The sequence below is a fragment of the Thunnus albacares genome, chromosome 18, assembly GCF_914725855.1.
Source record: "Thunnus albacares chromosome 18, fThuAlb1.1, whole genome shotgun sequence".
In the NCBI taxonomy this organism is placed as follows: domain Eukaryota; kingdom Metazoa; phylum Chordata; class Actinopteri; order Scombriformes; family Scombridae; genus Thunnus; species Thunnus albacares.
In genome coordinates, this window is record NC_058123.1 from 27161248 (window position 1) to 27185331 (window position 24084).

The 24084-nt window shown below is 40.0% G+C and overlaps 1 protein-coding gene across 1 annotated transcript in view; it reads right to left on the reverse strand.

Annotated features, from left to right (window-relative positions):
- dcc (DCC netrin 1 receptor) overlaps positions 1 to 24084 on the reverse strand; it is a 196618-nt gene that overhangs the window by 73951 nt on the left and 98583 nt on the right. Inside the window, exons 13-18 of the mRNA XM_044334582.1 lie at positions 19153 to 19294; positions 15855 to 15965; positions 14283 to 14477; positions 11746 to 11841; positions 3724 to 3962; positions 1318 to 1456 (exon numbers count right to left, since the gene is read on the reverse strand). Coding sequence (XP_044190517.1) covers positions 1318 to 1456; positions 3724 to 3962; positions 11746 to 11841; positions 14283 to 14477; positions 15855 to 15965; positions 19153 to 19294 — 922 coding nt within the window. The remainder of the gene's footprint in view (positions 1 to 1317; positions 1457 to 3723; positions 3963 to 11745; positions 11842 to 14282; positions 14478 to 15854; positions 15966 to 19152; positions 19295 to 24084) is intronic.

The following is a 24084-nucleotide window of genomic DNA, read 5'->3' on the forward strand; positions in this document are numbered from 1 at the left end:
GGGTAATGCCGTTCACGCTTAATTGGATGACAAATCCGACAAACATGATTGTAAACATCCTGAAAGGGATACCTTGACATTTTGATTTCAGTGTGCGGTTCTGTTTCATTGTTGCAGACAGTTGTGTTGTTGTTGCGGGGGTGAGTAGAGTTTCTCTGTGACAACTCACTGAACCAAAACATGACTTCTGTTAACGCTCCTTATTATAACTAATCACTATTCAGGGAGGGTAAAAAGAAAAGGAAGTTTGGCACCTTATTGTTTTGATGTACCTACGTTTCCTGAACCTGTCCTCATTCAGTGATTCTCTGTTTTCCCCTGAATGACTTTCAACAAATCCCCTGAGAAAAACTGTGAACTTCCTGCATTCAGGGGTTTTTACATGTCAGTGAGGAGGAAATAACAGAAGAAAAGTTTATTACAACTTTTTTTAGAAAAAGAATCAACCACTTAAACTCTAAAACCAAACACAACCTTGAGTGTAAAAGTACTCTTGGCCTTGGGAACAGCAGTTTGACAAGACAAAACTGAACTCAAGGTCCACTTAATGAAGTTTATCGTTCAAGAAGTTGCACTTGCTGATTTGCATTAGCTGCATTGTTCACTTTTCGCAATCACTGGCTCATTCATGAACTGTTTGGCTTCCAGCTGAATAGCTAATAATAACATCCATACAGGTGAACAATATGGTCACAGTGTATCTGCACACTTTTGAAATCAAAATCAAACCGGAAGAAATCATATTACCTTTATAAGACCCCAACAAAGAAAACATAATACCTCCACAGGAGAGTAAATGCACATTAGGGCTGTGTTTCAAATGAATCACTACATTAATATGGATATTTTTCCAATATTGATATGATATGCTTGTATTTTACAAGGTATGTCAAATAACATAAAACTATCAAAATATAATAATCAAAATGTTTAATGCAATGAACTGTTTTCCTGTTACGTCATACATGAAAAAACCCTTCAAACATCATAAACAAAACCTCACAGAGATGTCTGCGGATAATTCAGGTGAAAACATTGCCAACAATGAACACTGGAGTTATCCTAACCTGAAGAAGCTGGTTGTTTAATAACTCCCATGATGCCACGTATGCATACATATTGTGTGTTTAAACTGCCAACATAATGTTACTCATACCTCAAGGTATGGAAACTGAAGACGTTTTGACTGTTCCTCACTTCTTCAAAAGGGCAGTTGGGTTAAGACTTGGGGTTAGGGTTAGGGAATGTTGTACCAGTTGGGGTCTTCACAATGATAGAAGGACATGGTGTGTGTGTTTGTGTGTGTGAAAGACTTACCTGCTTCATATGTAGTGGCGTGTGCAGTCATACTCCAGGTACTGGACTTGCGACCTTTGGTTACCATGACAGCAAACTCGTACATGGTGTTTGGTTTGAGGCCATTGACGGTGTGACTGAGCGCTGTGGTGTCTGCAGACTGGACACACAACACATTTGCAGAGGTTAATACACTTTTACAATATATCTGAAAAAGAAGTTGTTTGTCAATACATTAGCAAGACTGTCAAAAGACATTGTAGAGTTGGCTCCTCATTAACTTGTACATTTAAACATTCACTGATATTTTTCATTTTGCATAAATCTGATTTAAAGGGGGAAAAAAAGTTCCAAGGCTGGACTTAAACCTGAAGTCTGGCTTACATTAGCCAGAGGCAGAACATCCAGATATCTCAGTTTGAAACTATGAATTTCAATTTCAGAGATGATGTTGTCTAGTTAGGTTGCTGCTATATATTGCACATTCGCAATGACTTATATAAGCAGTTTATCAGTGAGACTCTGAAAATGTATATATTGGATATGACAACATATATACTGTAGGTATACATAATGTAAACACAATATAGATAATAGAGAGAAATACTGACATGAACAACGCCTTCAAAGTTTCATAAAACTTTGAAAATGTGTCTGTTTTCCTTTTTCCTTTTTGTTATGGAGACAGTCAGTCCTTCTTTGTTTGTATTTATAAAAAGATTATTTCAATAAACTCGGTTATATTTTCACTTTAAGATTGGGCCTCTGTTTGTCCTTGTTTCACTAAGAAAACATCTTTCTTAAGAATCTGAGAGAAAAAAGGAAGAAAAGGTCTTTCTGCTTCCCTCCATCTGTTCTTCGTAAAGGTGAGCAGACTGTCTGCCCTTATACTGATTTTCTATTTCAAGTGTTTTTAACCAAATTATTTTCAAACTTTTTCTGAAGTCCACAGTTCACAGAAGAAAAATTGTTCACAGCGTCAAAAGGATAACATGACAAGATCAGTGAAGGAGTTGGTCTTATTTTCAGAACAATCCAAATGATCAAGGTTATGTCTTACTTAAATACTTCTCCTCTTGCACTGCCATAGAGTCAAAGCCGTTGTAATTTTCCAGTCTATTTTCTGTTCTGTGAGTCTTGCTTGTAAAACTCCTTGATCGTCCACAATTACTGTTAACACAAGCTGCGCTCCATTTAGTTGTGCCAGCATGCCACTTGTTATATAGCAGCAAGGAACAAGACACCTGCTTCAACTGAGTGCAGGCAGCACATGAATGATGTTTAATCCTATCAGCTGATAATCAATCAGCAGCATCTGGTGGAGATGCTGTGAAGTAGAAATGTAGGTAGGGGGGCTTAATACACAAGTTTAAGTGTTGTCTGATAAGGTGTATGCAATGTATGCATTTCATTGCAGACACACTTAGACCAATAGGTCTCAAATGTAGTCCCAAGTCAAGACCAATAAATCAAATCCTAAGTCAAGACAGGTAAGACCCAAGTCAAGTCCTAAGTCAAGTCCAACAAATCCTAAGTCAAGACCAACAAGTCCTAAGTCAAGACCAGCAAGTCCTAAGTCAAGACCAACAAATCCTAAGTCAAGACCAACAAATCCTAAGTCAAGACCAACAAGTCCTAAGTCAAGACCAACAAATCCTAAGTCAAGACCAACAAGTCCTAAGTCAAGACCAACAAGTCCTAAGTCAAGACCAATAAATCAAATCCTAAGTCAAGACAGGTAAGACCCAAGTCAAGTCCTAAGTCAAGACCAACAAATCCTAAGTCAAGACCAACAAGTCCTAAGTCAAGACCAGCAAGTCCTAAGTCAAGACCAACAAATCCTAAGTCAAGACCAACAAATCCTAAGTCAAGACCAACAAGTCCTAAGTCAAGACCAACAAATCCTAAGTCAAGACCAACAAGTCCTAAGTCAAGACCAACAAATCCTAAGTCAAGACCAACAAGTCCTAAGTCAAGACCAACAAGTCCTAAGTCAAGACCAACAAGTCCTAAGTCAAGACCAACAAGTCCTAAGTCAAGACCAACAAATCCTAAGTCAAGACCAACAAGTCCTAAGTCAAGACCAACAAATCCTAAGTCAAGACCAACAAGTCCTAAGTCAAGACCAACAAATCCTAAGTCAAGACCAACAAGTCCTAAGTCAAGACCAACAAATCCTAAGTCAAGACCAACAAGTCCTAAGTCAAGACCAACAAGTCCTAAGTCAAGACCAGCAAGTCCTAAGCCAATTAATTGGCATCAACAGTCAAAATCAAGTTCCAAGTCTTTTTTGATGTTGTCAAGTCAAGTCTTAAATCATCATGACTCTAGTCTGACTTGAACATGTTCGTAACTCTGGCAGAGACAGTGTTAAACTAAGTAGTAATGTAGAACAGCTGCACATTAACATCGATTGCCGGTGTTTACCTTGTACTTGCCGCTGGTGGAGTAGCTGGTCTTCCACTTGACGGAGTAGTAGCGGACCTCGGATGACTTCTGGTTCTTGGTCATGGAGTTGTCAGCCCAGGAGACGCGTACCGAGTCCGAGGAGAGAGCCACAGCTTGGACCCCCACAGGGGGGATCATAGGAGTGCTGGTGTCTGGCATGGGAGTGGGGTATTTATCAAAGAGGTGGAAGAGGTCATCCTCAGATGGGTCTATGGGGTCTGAGGTGGGGTCGTTAACGGTAACCCGTGTTTTTGGTGATATTTAATGAGATCATACAGTGCAATGAATGTGTGATAATGATGGTTTTTATGTGGAGAAATGAGTGGCACAAGCATATATTCAGATTTATATAGATTTGTTACATGTTCATATAGACAAACAATGTAAAATAAAAGAATAAACAGAGGACATGCAGGTTTGGAAGTGACATGCAGCAGGCAGCCATGTGTGTGAGTGGAGGGAAAGGAGGACAGGAGGAGTGGATGGATGAGGAAGTGAAAAACAGGAGAGAAAAAAGACAAAGAGTAAGAAGACAGTGAAAGATAAAAGCCGTCACTCTAAACAGGAAGTGGAGTCACAGATCCACAGAGGGGCGGGGCTTAAAGGACGAAACACAGCAGAGCAGTATCAGCTGAACATCCGCAGGTCTCATCTTTAGCTATTTTTCAATGCTAAAATCCACCACTGCACTCACTTTTAATTGCTAACAACCATGATATGGTCAAATTTAGCTCTGGGTTTAGCACTTTTGCTTTTCTTTTTAAACATTGTTACTATCTCATGTTATGCTAGCAGGACTGAGAATAGCAGGTTTGCTGCTCACCAGTATGGCAGCTGTAGGAATGCAATATCAGAAAATACAGTGTTTTCATAAATGACAAAGCCAATGGCGAGAGCTAGGAGTTAAACCTTAGTTTAACCTAATATAATAAGTGTAACCTCATAAAGCTTAGTTTATGGAAATAAAAAAATAGCCTTGACAAAAAAAAAAAGCAGATGTTAAACTCGATGTTTTCTATGGAAGCAGAAAACAGCTGCGCATGCGATTACTTTTTTAATGCCGTCATCTCAAGATCACAAGTCAATTACTTCGTTATGTTGAGAAAAGGAGCTTTGTTATCTAGAGATAGCAGTGTCATATGAAGCAATTGTGTTGAAAATGGTTCACTGTTTCGAAACATTCGATACAGTCAGAATGGCGACATCTGCTGGGCAACTTTAACATTGCTTTTATATGGAAGGATTCGGCCGATGTAAACTCACCGCTGTCATCTGTTTAATGTTGTTTTCTGTCATATTTTATTCAGAAAAGGTTATTTGTAGTGCTTGGATGTACAAATACGTATTGATATATTGAGTTAATTAGTCATTTGTTACTAAGGCTTATAGAAACCCCTTACTACTAGGGATGAATCCTCCCCAACAGTTGTGATCTTGAAAGCTGAAATCAGGTGTGATAAAATGAAGCAGACACTCATTTTTGAGTTCTCCCTAATTAGCCTGTCATCTCAAAGAGTCGTTATCTCATTATCTTGAGAAATCGACAGTTTGTTTTCTCAAGCTAATTAGATAAATTAACCCGTTATCATGAGAAAACAAGCTTTGTTATCTTGAGATCACGAGATCATTTACTCGTCATCTTCAGATAACAGCATTAAAAAAACAATTGCCATTCTCAGCTTCCATAGTTGTCACACGAGATGTCTTACATTTTAGATGTTAAATATCAATGTGACTTTCTATTTTGACAGTCACATGTGAAATGGTATTCCACATGTAGTGAAGAGGTTCTGGGGGTTTTATAAACAAAAGAAAAGAAATTATATATATATGTTAACATTGGTGATACAAGCTTTTCACCTGACACAATATTTGATTTCAATCCAGCATGTCAATTCATATGCTGCTTTTGTACAATTGAATAAATGAAACCCATCGCCGTGGATCAGTGTCTCCAGCCAATCAGAGAAAAGATGCTGCCTTCAGGTGCTTTCAGAGATACTGTAGATGCGAGCTCAGAAATCCTAAACCTAAAATAAAACACTGGTGATGTTTATTAGATTCAAATATTATCCTCCCTTAGTTGAGATTTTTCTTGTCTATTTTCATATTACTAAATACTTTTAAAGGCAGTTCTGTTTCTGACATTCAGCACCTGAACACCTCATGGGGGGTGTAAATGTGGCTGCTGAACCAGGACATTCAGGGTGGAGGAGCACCTGAAGGCAGCAGAACATAGAACAGATGCTAACAGATGTTAACAGAGAGCTGGAACGAGCACAGTGAAGTGACGCAAAAAAAAAAGAGATAAAAGCTGCTCTGCTGATTCCAGCTCTGTGATCTCTGATCTACAGACAGTCAAACCTACTGGAAGCAGAAACACAGTTAGTGACACAGGTAGAGGAAAATACACACACACATCAGCTCTGAACTTAACAATGCTGTTTTCTGGTTCACTGCAAAATCACTGACATGAATTCAAACGGAACCCTTATTTTTTAATTGTATGCATTTAATAAGTAAAACAGCCTGCGGGGTAACTAGTGATGAGGATTTGTTACTGATTGTCACAGTGTTGCTGACACTGATGACATTAAGTCCAGAAGGCAAGATACTAAATAAAGGCAATAATTGAATTAAAAATGCAGGATGCAAAAAATAAATAACTAAAAGAACAATAGAATCAAAATTACAAATGAATAATTAAATGTATAAATATTAAATACAGATTCTAAGGGATTCTAAGACCTCTTAAATGTTGCTCCAATTCCTTGAATATAAATCAAGGACAGTAAAAGTGAAAAAAAAAACAACACTCGACCAGAGGAAGATGCAGCTTTTTGTCTTTTTTATGAGAAATGATTTTAACATCTATTTTTTTGATCTTAGTGCTTTTACACACACTCACACAGATTTTAAAAGAGTTACTGGAACAAATAATTTCTTGCTGTACAGTCTCTCTCCTCAGGCTCAACATCATCAGCCCTCATAATCTTTTAGAGTATTGGAATGATTTTGGGTGAAGTGGGCTACAGGTGCGTGTTGGATCTCTGTTGGTTACCACAAGGGTTAAAACCAGACTTATGATTTAAACTCTAAACTGCTCTTCTTATTGTTCAATATCCTTGGATTGGACCAATTTATGACATTAATTTGTCAAGCCCTTATGGCTGACATGTAACTTATTTTCATTCAAATATTGTAACATAAAACATCGGGGTTTTTTTGTTTTGTTTTTTTACGTCAGTGGTTCGATCTGGCATCTCTCTCTCCTCTTTATTTCCTGTCTACTCTCTACCGTCGCTCTAATAAAGGCTTAACCCCCGACATCGATAATGTCACCTGGTCCAATGAGGACATTTTCAGTCAGTGAGATAACATGTTTAACATACAGCTCTGAATGCTTCTTTGCTGCAGTCGGAACATCATGTCCATTACATTCGGCTTTAGTGAATTACTGTAGTGGAGCTGACTGCGTCCATATGAATGACCCGCTGCAGTTTATCACAACTTATTTTTGTAGTTAATAATTGAGATCTGGGAACACAGGACGTCACTAAAAAGACGTCAGGCAGGTCAAGAAATAACGAGCAGTCAGACAATCAGACGGGCAAACTGTAGGAAAAACTGTTATAAACATCTGTCACAGTTTACAGACTGATGTTTCTGCTTCCACTTTGACCTATACTGCTCTATATTTAACACACACAGTTTTCCTGTGTAATGAGGGGTTTCAACCAGCATTATTTTAGTTGTGCTTTCAGTTTTACCCCCAAATAAAGTGGTTTACAGACTTCTGGATAAACGACTGGCTTGTTTCCAACCTGCTTAATCATCTGATTGCTCTTGCCCCATCAGACTATTTAGAGATGCCACTGTGTTCCCACGTCTCTGCAATGAACTTAATGAGTACCATGTTATTAGGACTAAAAGAAATGACGCACAAAACTACAAAACAGAAAACACAAGTTGTAGTAAAATGTTGTTTTCGTTTAAACCTGATGAACTGTGTGATTTGATTCGCTGAAGTCGGCCTCTTAACAGTGATGCTGGACAATAAGCTATCAATTACTTTAGTTTTAAGGTTTAAGTTTTAGATTTAAAGCACTTGATTACTGAACATATTCAGTATTCATATTCAGTGTGGAGACTACGACCTCATGGGTTCGTGTGAAGGCAGGATGGGTTCTGGGAGATAAAGCAGGTTTGTCCCGTTGTGTCTGCAGTGTAAACGAGACCACTGAGAGAATCAACACTGACATCTAATGTGTTGCTGTTGAAGAGGGATGTACAGCTGCAGGCCAGCAGAGAGAGAGAGAGAGAGAGAGAGAGAGAGAGGGAGGGAGAGATTGATGAAGGAGGTGTTTGGAGCTGCGGGGCGAGCTGCAGGAGGCGTTGTCGTGGTTAAACTGGTCGTCCAGCATCACAATAAAGCTCCAGTCAGGACAGAATACTAATGAGGATGGAGGACACGCCTCCTCCTCCTCCTCCTCCTCCTCCCTCACCACACTCCTTCATCTGCTCTCTCCTCCCTCACTCCCTTCTTTTCATTACTCTCCACATCCCTCCTCCGTCTGCTCACTTTTCTTCCTCCTTTTCACATTTATTCGCCGATCCCTTGTTTCCTCCCTTCCTCTCTTACCCCTCCCACCTCACTGCCTTCATCTCTTCCTCTTTTCTACCTTTTCCTTATCTTCTGTCTTTACTTAAATCCTCCTCTCTCACTCACCTCACCCTTTCCTTCCCCATTTCACTCTCTCCCCTTACTCCCTCTCTTCCTCCTTCTCCCTCCATCCTTTCATACTGCTCCTGTCCCTCCTGCCATTCTCCCTCTCTCTCTCTCTCTGCGGTCCTCCAGACGTTGATTTAATGGCAGTGTGGTGGTTGGTTGAGGATCGGTTGTATCTCTGCAGTGTGCGGGTGGTGAAGCGAGGACGAGGCAGTATATTAACGAGGATCCCGCCGTTAACGAACCGTTTTTTAAAGCTCTCGTAAAAAAAACTCTTTGGCAGCCTGCCGCCACGAAGTGACAGAGAATTCAGCTTGTCTCGCCATGACAAGACAGAAAGTATGTGTGTTACTGTTGATGACCTTGTCAGAACAGTACTGGATTTAGTTTCTGTCTCAGCCCTCAGGGCCTCAGCTTATCAACACCTCACTGTCATACTACAACTGTAGTATATCTCTGCAGAAATCCAGATGTGTTCATATATTTCTATAGAACTCCAGATGTGTCTACGTATAGCTGTAGAACTCCATGAGTTTATGAATTTGCACAGAACTCCAGATGTATTTACATATTTCTACAGAACCCCAGATGTGTTGATAAAGGTCTATAGAACTCCAGATGTGTCTACATACATCTACAGAACTCCAGATGTTTTCACATATTTCTACAGCACCCCAGATGTGTTGATATAGGTCTATAGAACTCCAGATGTGTCTACATACATCTATAGAACTCCAGATGTTTTCATATTTCTACAGAACCCCAGATGTGTTTACATAGGTCTATAACAGTAGATGTGACTGTATTTCTATAGAGCTCCAGATGCAGAGATCCCTGATGAACTTCAGATGCGTCTATGTATCTCTACAGAACTCCAGATGTGTTGAAGTATATCTGATGGACTCCAGATGTCTTTACATACTTTTACAGAACTCCAGATATGTTTACAAATCTCTACAGAGCTCCAGATGTGCTACACATCATAACGAATATCAGATGTGTTTATATATTTCTGCAGAGCGACACGTGTGTCTACATGCTTCTGCAGAACTCCAGATGTGTTTATGTGTCTCTATAGAACCAAAAGATGTGTCTAAACATGGCCCTTTGTTTATCCCAGCTGTCACAGCCACATGTTTACTTCCCATCCACACTACAATCACTCCTAAAATGCATCTTTAGACTCCTTCAATACTCTGTCATTAGAATTCATATATTTTTTTATGGCCTGGTCTTTTTTCACAATATTTTGTTGAGTGAGTCATGTGTCTCTATGGATCTTTAGGTGATGGTAAAATAGGCGGTTCTACAGTGTTTTGCTGTAGGATGAAGACACAGAAGCAGAACTTTTATCAGGCTAATATCATTTAGCCCTCTGCTGATGAACTTAAACATGGCACACTATAAGCTAATTCAGCCAAAAGACAAAAAATGTTATGTTTCTGTTAATCTTATGTGTCTATGTCTCAATCTTTCTTTCTTATTCTCTCTCTGCCATCATATATTTCTCTTTTTTTGCTTCCCTCCTCTTTCAATGAGCTTTGATTAAAGTCCATCAAATGTCTCTCTCTGCCCCCACTCAACTGTTTTTCTCCCCCTCTCTGGATCCACATCTGACCTTCATGTGTCCTCTCTTACACTTGTTCCTCCTCTTCTTCATGAAATCTCATTTAAAGACAACAAGTACAGGTAAAAATAATTTTGTTCACTGTAAAAACATCATGTAACGACGGTTAAGAAAACGCGGTGAGCTGGTGAAGCGAGTGGTCTCTGCTGCTAGTTTTTGCTCTGACTATCATCACATCATGAAGGTTGAAAAACCTCAGAAATGTGGCGTTTTTATGAGAGTAATAAAGGATTTATGTCAGCTGCAGGCTGCTGGGTGAGCAGAGGAGGGCCGGCTGTTTAATTCATAAGATGAAACTTGGCTGTGAGTTGGATGTGTTTCATTTATCTCACTTCTACAGCCCATAGTCTGCAGGAAGAGCTAATGAGTCTCTCTCTCACTCACTCACTCACACACACACACACACACACACACACACACACACACACACATATATATACACTCCCACCCGCCCCCACAAGAAAAATGACAATATAGGTCTAAAAATTCAGCCGGCAAAAACAACCTTTAGTTATGTTTATGCCACCTAGCAGCTGTAGTAATTGATCTGGGGAAGTGATGCAGTTCAGATGATGTCAATATAAGGTGACACATTTTCATATCAGGAGGTGGCGGGCTGGGTTTAGTGGATGGCAAAACGTGGACGTAGCTGCAGGAGATGCTTTCCATTTCCAACCGCGAGTTGGGACATTTTTTTTAAAAAACCATAACGACGATTGTCCTGGTGTTTACTGTTGCCATGATGATGAAATTTGCAGAATTTTAAGGAAACAATGATTTTTTTCTAACCCTAACCAAGTGGTTTTTGTGCCAGACCTTAACAACAGCATTGTGGTTTCACTGTGAAACATAATTTTTTTTTTACTGCAGCTAGAGGTGGCATATTAGAAAACACTCCTATGTGTTGTTCTGGAGGTACAACTGACCTATGTGGTTGTTTCATTATGTTGCCAACTCCTATGCACACAGTAATGACTATGGGTGTAAGCCGTACCTACAGTATGTGATATACACACACAGATGGGGTTTGACGTATGTGTGAAAACAGTTTCTTCAGTATGAATATTTCAGGACTCGGTGCTGTTGCATTCGGATTGAGACCAAACTGTCAGAGTCTGTCACTTTAAAGGCTTTTCCCACTGAATGAAAACTACAAGTAGCCTACAAACTTTATAAAGTCCTCACAAACATCGACTCAAACACACTGCTACTGCTACTCCTGACACTGCTGCTAATACTGCCAATGATACTAGACTCCTACTGAGGCTGCTAATACAGCTACTGCTTTTACTACTAAAGATTCTGATAATGCTTCTGCTGCTAATGTTGCTACTGCTACCCATAAAAGATTGAGATAATATCACTATCATTCCTAGTACTACTACACATCTCTATCATATTCACATCAGTCACAGTTTACAGCACTCTTTTTTTATAATATTTGACTCTTTTAAGAATCAGTTTAATATAGTATACTGACACTGTAACAACCATCATGTCTGATATGATTATATACGTAACACGTTGTTATATCTGACACGTATCACAGCCTTGTATGTGAACACAACACCAGTGTGCTGTAAACACAGATTACTGTGATTATAATCATTGACTCTATTGTGTGTGTGTGTGTGTATGACCCTACCGGTGAGAGATCGAGTGACGGCGCTCTCATACAGAGGAACTCCTTCTCCAGCGTTATTGAACGCCTTCAGGGAAATCACATAGTGCGAGCTGGGTTCTGAGAGAGAGAGAGAGAGAGAGAGAGACAAAGAGACACAGAGAGAGGCAGAGAGAGACATTTAACACTCAGCTAATACAGCATAATTGTTATTTTTAGATTTGAGTGTTGAGGTGTTTAGCTTTACGTACTTCAGCAATACAAAGGAAAGTTAGCACAGTTTTTACATTTCCTACATTCTTCCATCATCTACTTTGGCTTTACTATGATCACAGTGAGCTTCATCTATTATAAAACCAACATGATAAATCATTCTAAAAAATATCATCTGACCCACAAGAGTGTCTTCTATTGGCTGGTTTATATGCAAAAAAAAAAAATTGGAGAAAGAATATGACAATAACTTAATTCTGGTGGTTTGACATTTAAGACATTTACAGTAGTTTGTTTCTACTTTTTTTCCCACTTAAGAGAAACAGTGAAAGTTGTTTCCTCCATGTTTAACCTCCTTTCCTCAGTCCTGACCCTGCTTTGTCACACATGAAGGCAGCAGAAGTACGTGAAGACGTGACGACTGCACACATATGAATCGATCGTCATGCGGCGCCCTCGTCCCGCGTCGTCGTCGTTGATGTGATGATGCTGCATGTTTCTCTCCGTGTAGCGTCGAAACCCTCGCATCAGTTAAACAAACACGCCCGCTCCGCTCCCCAGACGCCTCGCCACGTGAATTAATGATCACCATGAATTATAAATGCCGTGTACATATGTGCACCCCGCTCCCATGTGTGCATGCAACACGACGGCTGGATTTTATTTTTCATTACTGTGCCATTATGAGACCTGAGATGGGAATTTTCATCCGCGTATAAAAAATTCACCCGATTTGTTATTGTCTTCTTTGGCATGCAAATTGCTTGTTGAGGCCTCTGGGGAGGATGTTTCCTCTTTTTTTTTTTTCGACCTTTCACAATTAGATTTCCACCTCAAGCAGCTTTCTTATTAAATTCCTTTAAATTATTGATTGTAATTAAACGGGGATTTCATCATCATAATGAATTAATAGAAGACGGGAATGCTGTGTCAATATTGACACTTTGTCAGCAGGATTCATAGAGGATGAACATATTAAACATTTGGTGTTGAGAAGCAGGTTGGAAATGTGAATTCATGGAATGATGAATAACTTTGGCGCTGATGAGACTGTTTGGGATGCAAGAGAACATGAGAAAAAAAAGGGTTTGACTGTGATGGGCGAAAAAATATCTGATAAATCTTCAGCTCATAACCTTTTGATTCATCCCTGTCTCTCTCTCTCTGTCTCTGGCTCTGTTGACTAGTGTACTGATGTTACATCAGAGGTGTCAAACATCACTGCCACTAAGGCAAAATTAGGTCATATAACATCTTCTCCCACTTGTTGTTTGTTCCCCTAAAATATATTTTCAGAACTTTTTTGAGGGTGAAAGTAAGCTAGTTGACCTAGCTGCTACACAACTGTGACTTTGCGCCGTCTGTGATGGATGGATGTGGTGCGTCAGGCCATATGAAGTCCACAAATATGTGGACATGTCTTTCCAACATTGAGAATTGTATAGCAGGCTTTGTGAACCAATCAGGACAGAGACTTTTTACTTGTACTTATTATACTGAGAAAATGGGCGGGCCGCATAAGGTCAATGACAGAGTCTGTTACTGGGACTGCTTAAAACCACTGTGACACGTCTGTAACATATGCTAAATGAAAGACTGACAGAACGTCATGGAAAAGTTTTACTCTTTAACAATGACCCTGATATTGATGTTGGTCCACCTAAATTAAAACAAATGGATTATTTTTTATCATTAAACCTTTGCTATGAATTTGGACGTAACATTTTCATGCATTTATGACACTGTTGGACAGTCAGCTTCGCCAGTAGGGAGACATGAGATGTCTAATATTTCTGTTGTATGCTCTGCTGTGCGTTGTACTTGGATTATCTTTGTTTTTTTTATGTGTTGTTTTTGAAAATGACCACAAAGATGAGAATACTACCCATCAATGCATACATGTTCATATTCATTTAACATTTCTGAGCAGTCCATGAATGTTACACACACTTCTGATGTCTACTTGTAGAACTTTAGGTTGTAAAAGGTTAAAGCTGTGATTAATCAAACAGTAAGGAAGTAAAATCAGCACAGTTAATGGTGTCTGAACAGCTAATTAAATCCATCAGCAGACTGCAGCAGACCTGTTGACTGCTTCATGCTCAATTTACCATGTTTGTTCTTTTTTACACTAATATGACATATAAATATCTCTGGAGGGTGTTAATGGAAATTGTTTTGTAAAGCGACATTGTTGGAAGAGACATTTTCCTGCTGTTTCCAGTCTCTGTGCTAAGCTAAACATGACCTGAACTAAACTCTACGCAGGACACATAGAGATGAAACTAATATTAATCCTCTCATGTGACTGTGACTCTTGTTTCTTCCACCCTCCCCTCCCGTCTCACCCAGGTTTTCGATGGAGTAGTATCTCTGCTTGCTGTCCACTCGGACCGTCTCAGCGTAGGGACTTCCAACTCCGTAGCCGATTATGTAACCTCGCACCAGGATGTTGGGGCTGAGCGGGGGAGTCCAGGACATGATGATGCTGTTCGGAAGCGGCCTGACGTGCAGAGAGCTGGGCTGGTCGGGCACCTGACTCTCTGCAAAAACACACACAACAAAACATCACACCGAAGAAGAAGAAGAAAACAGGGTGGTTGTAGTTCTCCTCAGCGTTTCTGAAGTCCTGGTGTATGACCTCCACCACCAGCGGTTTTAAAAGCTCCTAGCAGCAGCTGTAGCAGGTACTTAGAGCAGCTGTGGCTAACAGGTGCTAACCCAGTTAGCTGAGTATTAAGCCCTAATAAGCCCTGACACTTTGTGTTATTCCTCAGCAACAGATTAGATCAGATTAGCGTCCTCTAGGTCCTCGGGGAGAGACGCTTCATATCACTTTATTGAGTGATAATCCATTGAAATGAGATTTGCGTCTCCCTCTGTCCCAGCCTGGAAACACAGTTAGCATAGATGTGTTTGTTTTTTATCTCGGCAGCTTCCTGCTGACCGGAGCGTTCTCTTCTGAGCTTCAACCTGAGGTCAGCTTCTCTAATTATTCTACTAGAAATTTTAAGGTGATCAAACCCGAGAGTTTGCATCTTATTTGTTGGTTGTTTTTGCTTTGCTGTCTCTCTTCATTCTTTCATTATTTTCTTTAATTCTTTCGCTTTCTTTCACTTTTGCTTTTCATGGAAAAACATCTTCCTCAGGGATTATAGAAATCATCTGCTGACCAGACCTAAAGTGTTGGTTTTACTGGTTTCTTTTTGACTTTAGTAAAGCTGTTTTCCCATTCATGAGATTTCATGAATTGTTTTACAAAGGTCAAGTTGCGTATTTAATACATGTGGGGCTAAATGATGGTGGTGTTTTTTCCCTTGTGTTTTGAGCAGCAGTCTAGTGAGACTGTAATATTCATTTAACACCAGAATGGAGTTCTGATGGATGAAAAATGGCGAGACAACATTCAAATTTGTTTGGCACCCTAAACCAATATAGTTTATCCTCTTGAGAATAACTTTGCTTATCAAATGCCAGCTTACTGTCCTGTATGAATTAGGATATATGTAGTTTACAACAATGACAATCTGAAGTGATGGTGATACTAAGAGGGACGACCAGATAAGGAGTTTTTCTAAGTTGCTTTAACCTAGAAAATGTCTTGGCATGCATTATTTACATCCTATATTAATCATGTATTATTTAATTTGATTTTGGTCATCTCCTTTCCTGTTGTGTCCCATCTTGTCTTCCTTTCCCTTTCTCTCTGCTACCTCCTCCTCCTCCTCCCAGCCTTCCCATCCCTCCTCCCTCCCTCCCTCCCTCCTCCCTTGAGGCAAATCTTCTCTCCATCCATCCATCTCAGCCCTTAACTGGTTAAATATTTATGTGTGTGTTGGGACAGTAGAGGTATTTACATGCTGTTGTACAGATCACTGCTCTCACAAACACACACACATGCTCTCTTTCTTTTTTCTTACCGTCCAGGTCGTTCTCTGGCGTCTCGGCGGTGTACCAGTCGCTGGCTGGACCCGTTCCATTGGCCGTCATGGCTGCTACCTGAAAACTGTACTGACTGCCCTTCTCCAGACCTGCAGAGAGAGAGAGAACATGTCATTATAACTGACATTTAGATACCAAAATCATTTATATGTAAACTATACTGGTGTTCACCTGTGATTTCTATAGCAACAGTTGTAATGGTATGGAAGCAGAAAAATGGACAACGCTGCTGCTTCCAAGAGTATTTAAATCTATTGGAAAATTTGATTTGAACATTTATTTCACTGTTCATGACATTGACATTTAGGAGTGTCCTGGATCATACTACAGGGTTATGTGATGGTAAATCAGGTAGAAATGTTTCATCTTCTTCCACACTAATCAGATTTTCTCAATCAATTTAGTCTGTGGGATGGCCACAAGTACTACAGTACCCATGAGCCACCATCATATGTAAATACAGCAAAAATATATAAAAGAAAGGCTGGTTTAGTTTATCTGACTTTCAGCTGGAGCACTTTGAGAGTTGGATGGACATGAAACTCTTCCTGGTAGCATCATCAGTACATGATGAACAACAGTGTTAGAAACATCTGGATCCTTGTTACAAAATGAACGGTACAAGCCTGTCTGCCTAACCCTAACCCTAACCCTAACCCTAACCCTAACCCTAACCCTAAAACTGAAGGGGAGAAGTTAACTACGACTTCCAAGGTGCATTTCAGTAAGAAACATCCAATGGCAGCTCAAAATTCTGTTGTGTGCTCTGCTAACGTCGAGCTGAAGCTAAACATTTCACTTATAAACCTGATAAAACATTCAGTAGTTTAAATAGATTTGTTTTCAGATTCTGGATCAGTTTGGGATAAATTCAGTAACTATAGTGACTGAATACTTGTTCCCAAGTGTTCTACATTTTTTACTACTTTCCTTTCATTTTTGATTCACTCCTCTGATTGGCTTCCTCTCCATGGCAATGGCAGTTGAAGCTCATTGGTATCATAGTATTTAGAGTCATCCAGCACATCAAACAAAGCTGATATCTAAAACGTATGGCCATAATATAAATACAGTATTATCCAGGAGACTGAAGCGCTCCTGTTGAGACAACTGAGGCTCTTCTGTGTGGAATTTGCATGTTCTCCCTGTGCCTGCGGGGTTCTCTCCAGGCGCTCCAGCTTCTGTCTATCTCTATGTGTCAGCCCTGTGATTGACTGGCGACCTGTCCGGGGTCTAATCTGCCTCTCTAGAGGAAAAGTGGTGTAGCTAATGGATGGATGGATAGATGGATGGAGATGAAATGAGAGTTTGCATGTGAACTTGAGTCATGAATCTAATGACTTTTTTGACTCTTGATTGGACAAAATGAAAAGACATATGACTCATGACTTAACTTAGATTATAACCTTAAGTGTGGTCAACAAAAAATGGATGATAACATGCAAAACTTTTAGCTCAGAAATGACACAGGAATAACATAACCTACCTGATCAGTTTGATTTTTAAGTGTAAGTGAAAGTAATCAATAAAAAATTAGAAAAAAAGCTTTCATTATTCCTTTAAATTCACTATTACTCTCTTTATAAGTTTAAAATGTTATTAAATGTGGTGAAGAGCACATAATGACTTGTTTGAAACAAGACAGTTTAGGAATTGGACTTGATTTAGAGCTTGTTGGTCTTGACTTGGGACTTGTCAGTAATGACTTGGGACTTGTTGGTCTTGACTTGTGATGTGACTCTGGACTTCATAGCCAAGACTTACATGTGACTTAGAAAACAATGACATTTGATTTTACAATTGGGTGAAATACTTCCAGGACCAGCAGCTCCTCCTCTTTCACTTCTCTATTCAGAATGCTTTGTTAGTTTCTTTAGCAATGCGGCAACAAAGTGTGCAACTCTCTAAATTAATGTTTCTTAACAGCATTGGGTTCTGGGCTGGCAGTTGTCTTCTCTCCTGAAATTGGTTTGGACACAGGACCTTATTTCATTTAACCAGTTTTTGTTTTCCACTTTATTAGTAGAAGTGTAGAGCCTAAAGAAGCCAGATTGCCTCTGGAACATTTTTAGGGTGAACCTATTTTAATTCTAATTTTTGCTGGAATAACAAGTCAGATAGAGAGCAAACAAACAGATGAGTTTAAACCTTTTGATTTTCATTCTCTCTGACTGGAGATGTAATCATTGTTGTCACTTCTGAGTCGACTGTGTGGTGTAAACTGAAGAGTGAAATTAATGAGCTAATAAAGGTTTAATCTGTCATTCTCTTCATCTCCTCAGTGAAGCTTTTTTTATGTATTGAAATTTAGTTTTTTATTCTCAGACAGTGACCAGGAGTGATTACTGCTGACAACCTCCCCCTCCCCCTCTCTCACACACATACACACACACACACACACACACACACACACACACACACACACACACACACACACCTGCCACTGGGGAATGAATTTCTGAGCGGACAGACAGATGAAGATAACCATCGGTGGAAAATAATGAAAAGGAAGATCAGTTTCATTTAAATCCTGCAAGCCTCAAATTGAAATAATAGCTGGTGGCAGTTTGAATGCAGACACACACACACACACACACGCACACACGTAAATTCATGCAAATGCAGATTTTTTGTCACAGAGGGAAATGGGCACACATACAGATACTGTACATGCTGAACAGAAAAAAACAGGTACACGCAGAAATTAAGCTAAAGCGCACACACACACACACACACACACACACACACACACACACACACACACACACACAATACACATCTTGAGGATATGAATCTTCTCTTTGTCTCTGAGACAGACACTATTTGGAGGATCCTGTTGGGAGGACTTGACAGCATTCATCTATTAAATCGTCCTTATATCTCCACAGTCAATTTAAGCATCTTGGTTTTTAAGAACATTCAAAGTAAATGTTAAAGGACACATCTGGTGATTTTTCGATATTTTTCTTGTTGCCAACAAATCCTACAATGAATTAATCCTGCTAACAAGTATTAAGTATTATGTGTGTATCAAAAGCCTGTTACTGCTTATTCTTCTGTGCCATGTAGCTACATTGTTGTCCAAAAAACGATTAAAATCTCTACACTAAATGTGTATTAATCCACTGCTGAAAATAGTCCCAATCAGTAACAATCGCTAAAAACTACAGTTCCCAGCTGTTAAAAGAAATTACTGATCTTTTTTTTTTTAAACTTCAGCTGAACTTCAAAAGTCAAACTAAATGAAAGAGAATGAATCCACCTGCGGAGCCTCACCTGTGAACAAATACCAGAAGTTGTTGGGTTCTATGGCCTCCTGGTCTCCACGGCGACCGGTCTTTCTGTATTTGATCTTGTAAGCGGTGATGATGCCGTTTTGGGCGCCGCGCGGAGGTGGCTGCCATGACACCTTGATGCTCTGATAGACGAGAAGAAACAAAGATTAAGTAAGTTAAACCAGATGCAAATAATCTTCTGACTGAGGAAGCAGTGAACAGCTGCCTGCTGCTGTGTAGCCGGCAAACTATCTAAAATGACTTCAACCACCTGTCATCACCATGAAACATCAAGATACAGTGAGTATGTTTGACTATGTTTGTGTTTTCATCACAGCGAGGTGTGAGACTGGACTGTTAAGTCTGATCAGGGATCGGCAGAGAAGCACATCTGGTTTCTGTTGTGTTTCTATTTTTGTTCAGATGAGTCTGATGCTGAGCTGGTGTCTGTGTGTGTTACTGAATCCTTCCAGTTGAAGGGTGTGGTGGTTTGAATTTCGCTGCGTGCTCGAGTGTGTATCTGTGTTTATTTATTGCATATATTTCTGAGAGTGTGTGTGTGTGTGTGTCTGTGTGTGTTTCTGTGTATGTTTGGGTGTGTGTTCCATGAATTTTAATTGCTTTATTTGCATGTTAACAACCCACCTCTGACACACACACACACATACACACACACACACACACACACACACAGCAGATGTTTGCTCGGCCCCCAGTGTGCTCTGCTCTGTGAGGCAGCTGCCATCAACCATCCTGCTGATAGACTCAGTATGACCCTGTGTGTGTGTGTGTGTGTGTGTGTGTGTACGTGTGTGTGTGATAGGTGGGCTGAACGTTAATGAATGAAGATTAATGAATTACAAAAGTAGAAAAAAAATATTTGATCCATCCCTATCTCTCTTTCTCTCTCTGTTGCATCCACCTGTCTCGACCTCTTTCTCTTTAATGTCTCATGTATTATCTCTTTACCTCTATTACCACTATCTCACTTCATCATTATCAGTGAGGTTGGAAGAAATTCTGTGACAAAATCAGGTATTCAATAATATAATCTTAAATTGGCTCTGTTATATACAGTATTAATAGACACAATGTCAAATATTAACATCCTATATTGATGGCTCCAGTAATAATGCACAAGCCCCTGTGAATGGCACCCAGCTGTGAGGTTATGTAGGGTTAGGGTGATTGCAGGTCACACACACGCTTGCCAAATTTATTTGAGCCATTAGGTCCGATGAAAATGTAAAGTCTTGAAGAACTGTATACTGTTAGGGCAGCAGTCATCTGGCATCTACAGTAATATAACCTGCAATTCAACAATTCAGCCGTTTTTTTTGTCATCTATCTCACACGTCTGACATAACAGATACGCTTCTATTCTAATCAATACCACTATCAACACAGGCTGTATATCGGCTTGTATGTTTCACTTACAATGTACAAGTATATACACGTAATTGCAACCCAAACACTTCAATTCCAATTTCTTCCATTTAAACTGCTTGGTTGAGTGTTGGGCTCTCGGCGCCACCAGCATGATTGACCTACACTCAATACTGCTCCTGAACGAATCTCATGTAGACACTGATGAAGAAGTGAAAATGCTGCTCTGCTAAAGTGCTGCTCTCACTACGCAGCATGTGTAGACATTGTGTAATGTTCATGCTCTATGGTACCAAAAATGAGCAAAGCCTGGAGAGCATTTTTTTTTTAGCGTACCCCCTCGGTGAGCGATTATTATTATCATCAGTGGAATGAGTGGAGCATCATTTTGGAACACGCTATCCAGTACTCTTAGTACAATCCAGTGTTTGCTGTTTGGCAGAAGAGCTGAGTTGAACCACAGTTCAGATTTTCTTTTCATCAGTTTCATTGTCTACCTCACACTGTTGCACCGGATGACATGTTGCTTTATTACCGTGAACACACAGATTGTAGTTTATTAAGTCTGAATCCCACACAAACACGCCGCCCTGCTTCCAGAAACACTCACACGAGCACCAAATGTGTATTAATCTTCTGCTGAAAATGCAATACTTCCACCCGCTTGAGTAGCATTTGCTAATAAAAAGAGAAAAAAAAAAACTACAATACCCAGCTGGTTTAGGAAATTAGAAGCTTTTTTGTAGAAACTAAATTATATATTTGGGCGCTGTTTTTTTTTTTTTTTTTTTAAATTTTAATCTTCAGCAGGAAGCAGGGGGCTTGGGGCTGAGTGCAACAGACTGGGTAGGGAAGTCAGATAGTACAGAGAGCTGTACTAATACATGTCTGGTCCAATATTCAGTAACAGCATGTACTGAAGTAGATTCTCATTTAATACAAAACATGCGCAGTGCAGAACCAGACGGCCACTTACACATGTACAGATTGTATCACACACATTCTCACACACACACACACACACACACACACACACACACACACACACACACACACACACACACACACACACACACACACACACACACACACACACACACACACACACACACAGACTGAAGGTGTGTGTTTCCCTCCATCAGCTGTGGTGTAAGTCATCGGGCCAACGAGCAGTTTAAATATTCAGCCAGTGTTACTGAGACAACGGCCACAGAGGATTTCATTAACATTTAGCTGCACCTGTTCCCTCTGCTGCTCCTCATCCTGCTAATTGATTACAGCAGAACTGATTACTGAGAGGGAGGAGGGAGAGGAGAAGAGAGGAGAGACAGAAGGAGGGAGAGAGGGAGAGAAAGAAATGGACAGATTTAATCAATGTATGTTCGCCAAATTCCTCCATAGATTCTCTTTCTCTGTCGCTCTCTCCCCCTCTCTGGTGCAGTGTCTCCATGTGCTTCATTAACTAATTAGCCACTTTGGCAGGACACAGTTGGATGTGAGGTCTCCGTGGAAATGAATATTTTGTATCAAAGTTAAATCCATGATGAAGTTCATCCATAAATGAAGTTAAATCCATGTTGGAACAACTCCCACAGAGATACAAAGAGGCAAATCATGCATGAAGGATGACAGCAAGTCTCTACCTGGAGTTAATACTCCTCAACAACAACAGGTTCAACAACAGGAACATCATCACTGGAGTTGATCCTTAGCACTTTTCACTAGACTGCAAGTTAGATTACTGTTACTACTATTAATAATCTTTATACCATAATATATCATACCATCTGCCATGAGTGCTACTGCTACCATTTCCATTACTGCTGCTACTAATGCTACTCCCAGTGCTTCTACTGCTATAGTACTGTTGCTACTAACACTGATAATACTGCTGCTGCTACTGATATTACTGATGCTACCTCTATTACTGCTGCTGCTACTGATATTACTGATGCTACCTCTATTACTGCTGCTGCTAAATATATTATTGATGCTACTACTATTACTGCTGCTGCTATTACTGCTGCTGCTACTAGTATTACTACTACTGCTATTGATGTTGCTGCCACTGCTGCTGCTACTGATATTACTGATGCTACTGCTATTACTGCTGCTGCTACCTCTATTACTGATGCTACCTCTATTACTGCTGCTGCTACTGATATTACTGTTGCTGCTACTGATAATACTGCTGCTGCTAAATATATTATTGATGCTACTACTATTACTGCTGCTGCTATTACTGCTGCTGCTACTAGTATTACTACTACTGCTATTGATGTTGCTGCCACTGCTGCTGCTACTGATATTACTGATGCTACCTCTATTACTGCTGCTGCTACTGATATTACTGCTGCTGCTATTACTGCTGCTGCTACTGATATTCCTGATGCTACCTCTATTACTGCTGCTGCTACTGATATTCCTGATGCTACCTCTATTACTGCTGCTGCTACTGATATTACTGATGCTACCTCTATTACTGCTGCTGCTACTGATATTCCTGATGCTACCTGTATTACTGCTGCTGCTACTGATATTACTGATGCTACTGCTATTACTGCTGCTGCTAAATATATTATTGATGCTACTACTATTACTGCTGCTGCTATTACTGCTGCTGCTACTAGTATTACTACTACTGCTATTGATGTTGCTGCCACTGCTGCTGCTACTGATATTACTGATGCTACTGCTATTACTGCTGCTGCTACCTCTATTACTGATGCTACTTCAATTACTGCTGCTGCTACTGCTATTACTGTTGCTGCTACTGATAATACTACTACTGCTGCTACTGATGTTGCTGCCACTGCTACTGCTATTACTGCTGCTACTACGGATTACTACTGATGCTAAGCTATTACTGTTGCTACTGATGTTACTGCTGCTGCTAATGCTATTACTTCTGCTACTAATACTACTGTTCCTGCAGCAACAGCTACTATTAGTGCTGCAACTATTGCATTATTATTTTTATTATTATTTTTATTGTTATTTAAGATGTGTTTGTGATGCTTAAGTTTGTCTCCAAAGTGAACCATCTCATTGGCCGACATCAGATCTAAATTGTATATTATTATGGGCTGTCCACTCTTCACATGCTGCTGACAGAGCAGCTGGATCACAGTTTGCTGTGTTCATTAAGTTGGTGAGTTTCATTTCTTTAATAGCGCTGACTGAACTAAATGGGCTCCATGGATCAATTAAGCAGGTTTCAGATGTACTTTCTTTCCTTGTGTGAATTAGAGGTGAAATAGCCTCAGGCTGCTCTGTAACACCTCTGCTTTTTTTCTTTCTGAGAAGAGCAGAAAGTGTTGGGAGCAGAAATCCTCCTGCTGCTGCTTTGTATTCAGATGTAGCTGACATTGTAAAGCAGCAGGGCAAGCAAAGCCACGGCCTCTCCACCGTCTTCAAAAAGGCCGTGAGCCTCTGTCTGTTTTTCCCCTCAGAGGAGACGAGGAAAATGCAGGGAGGTCTGCAGAAAGCTAATGAAGATAACATGGAATAAGTACAGATAATAACCTAAACAGCAGCGATAATGACA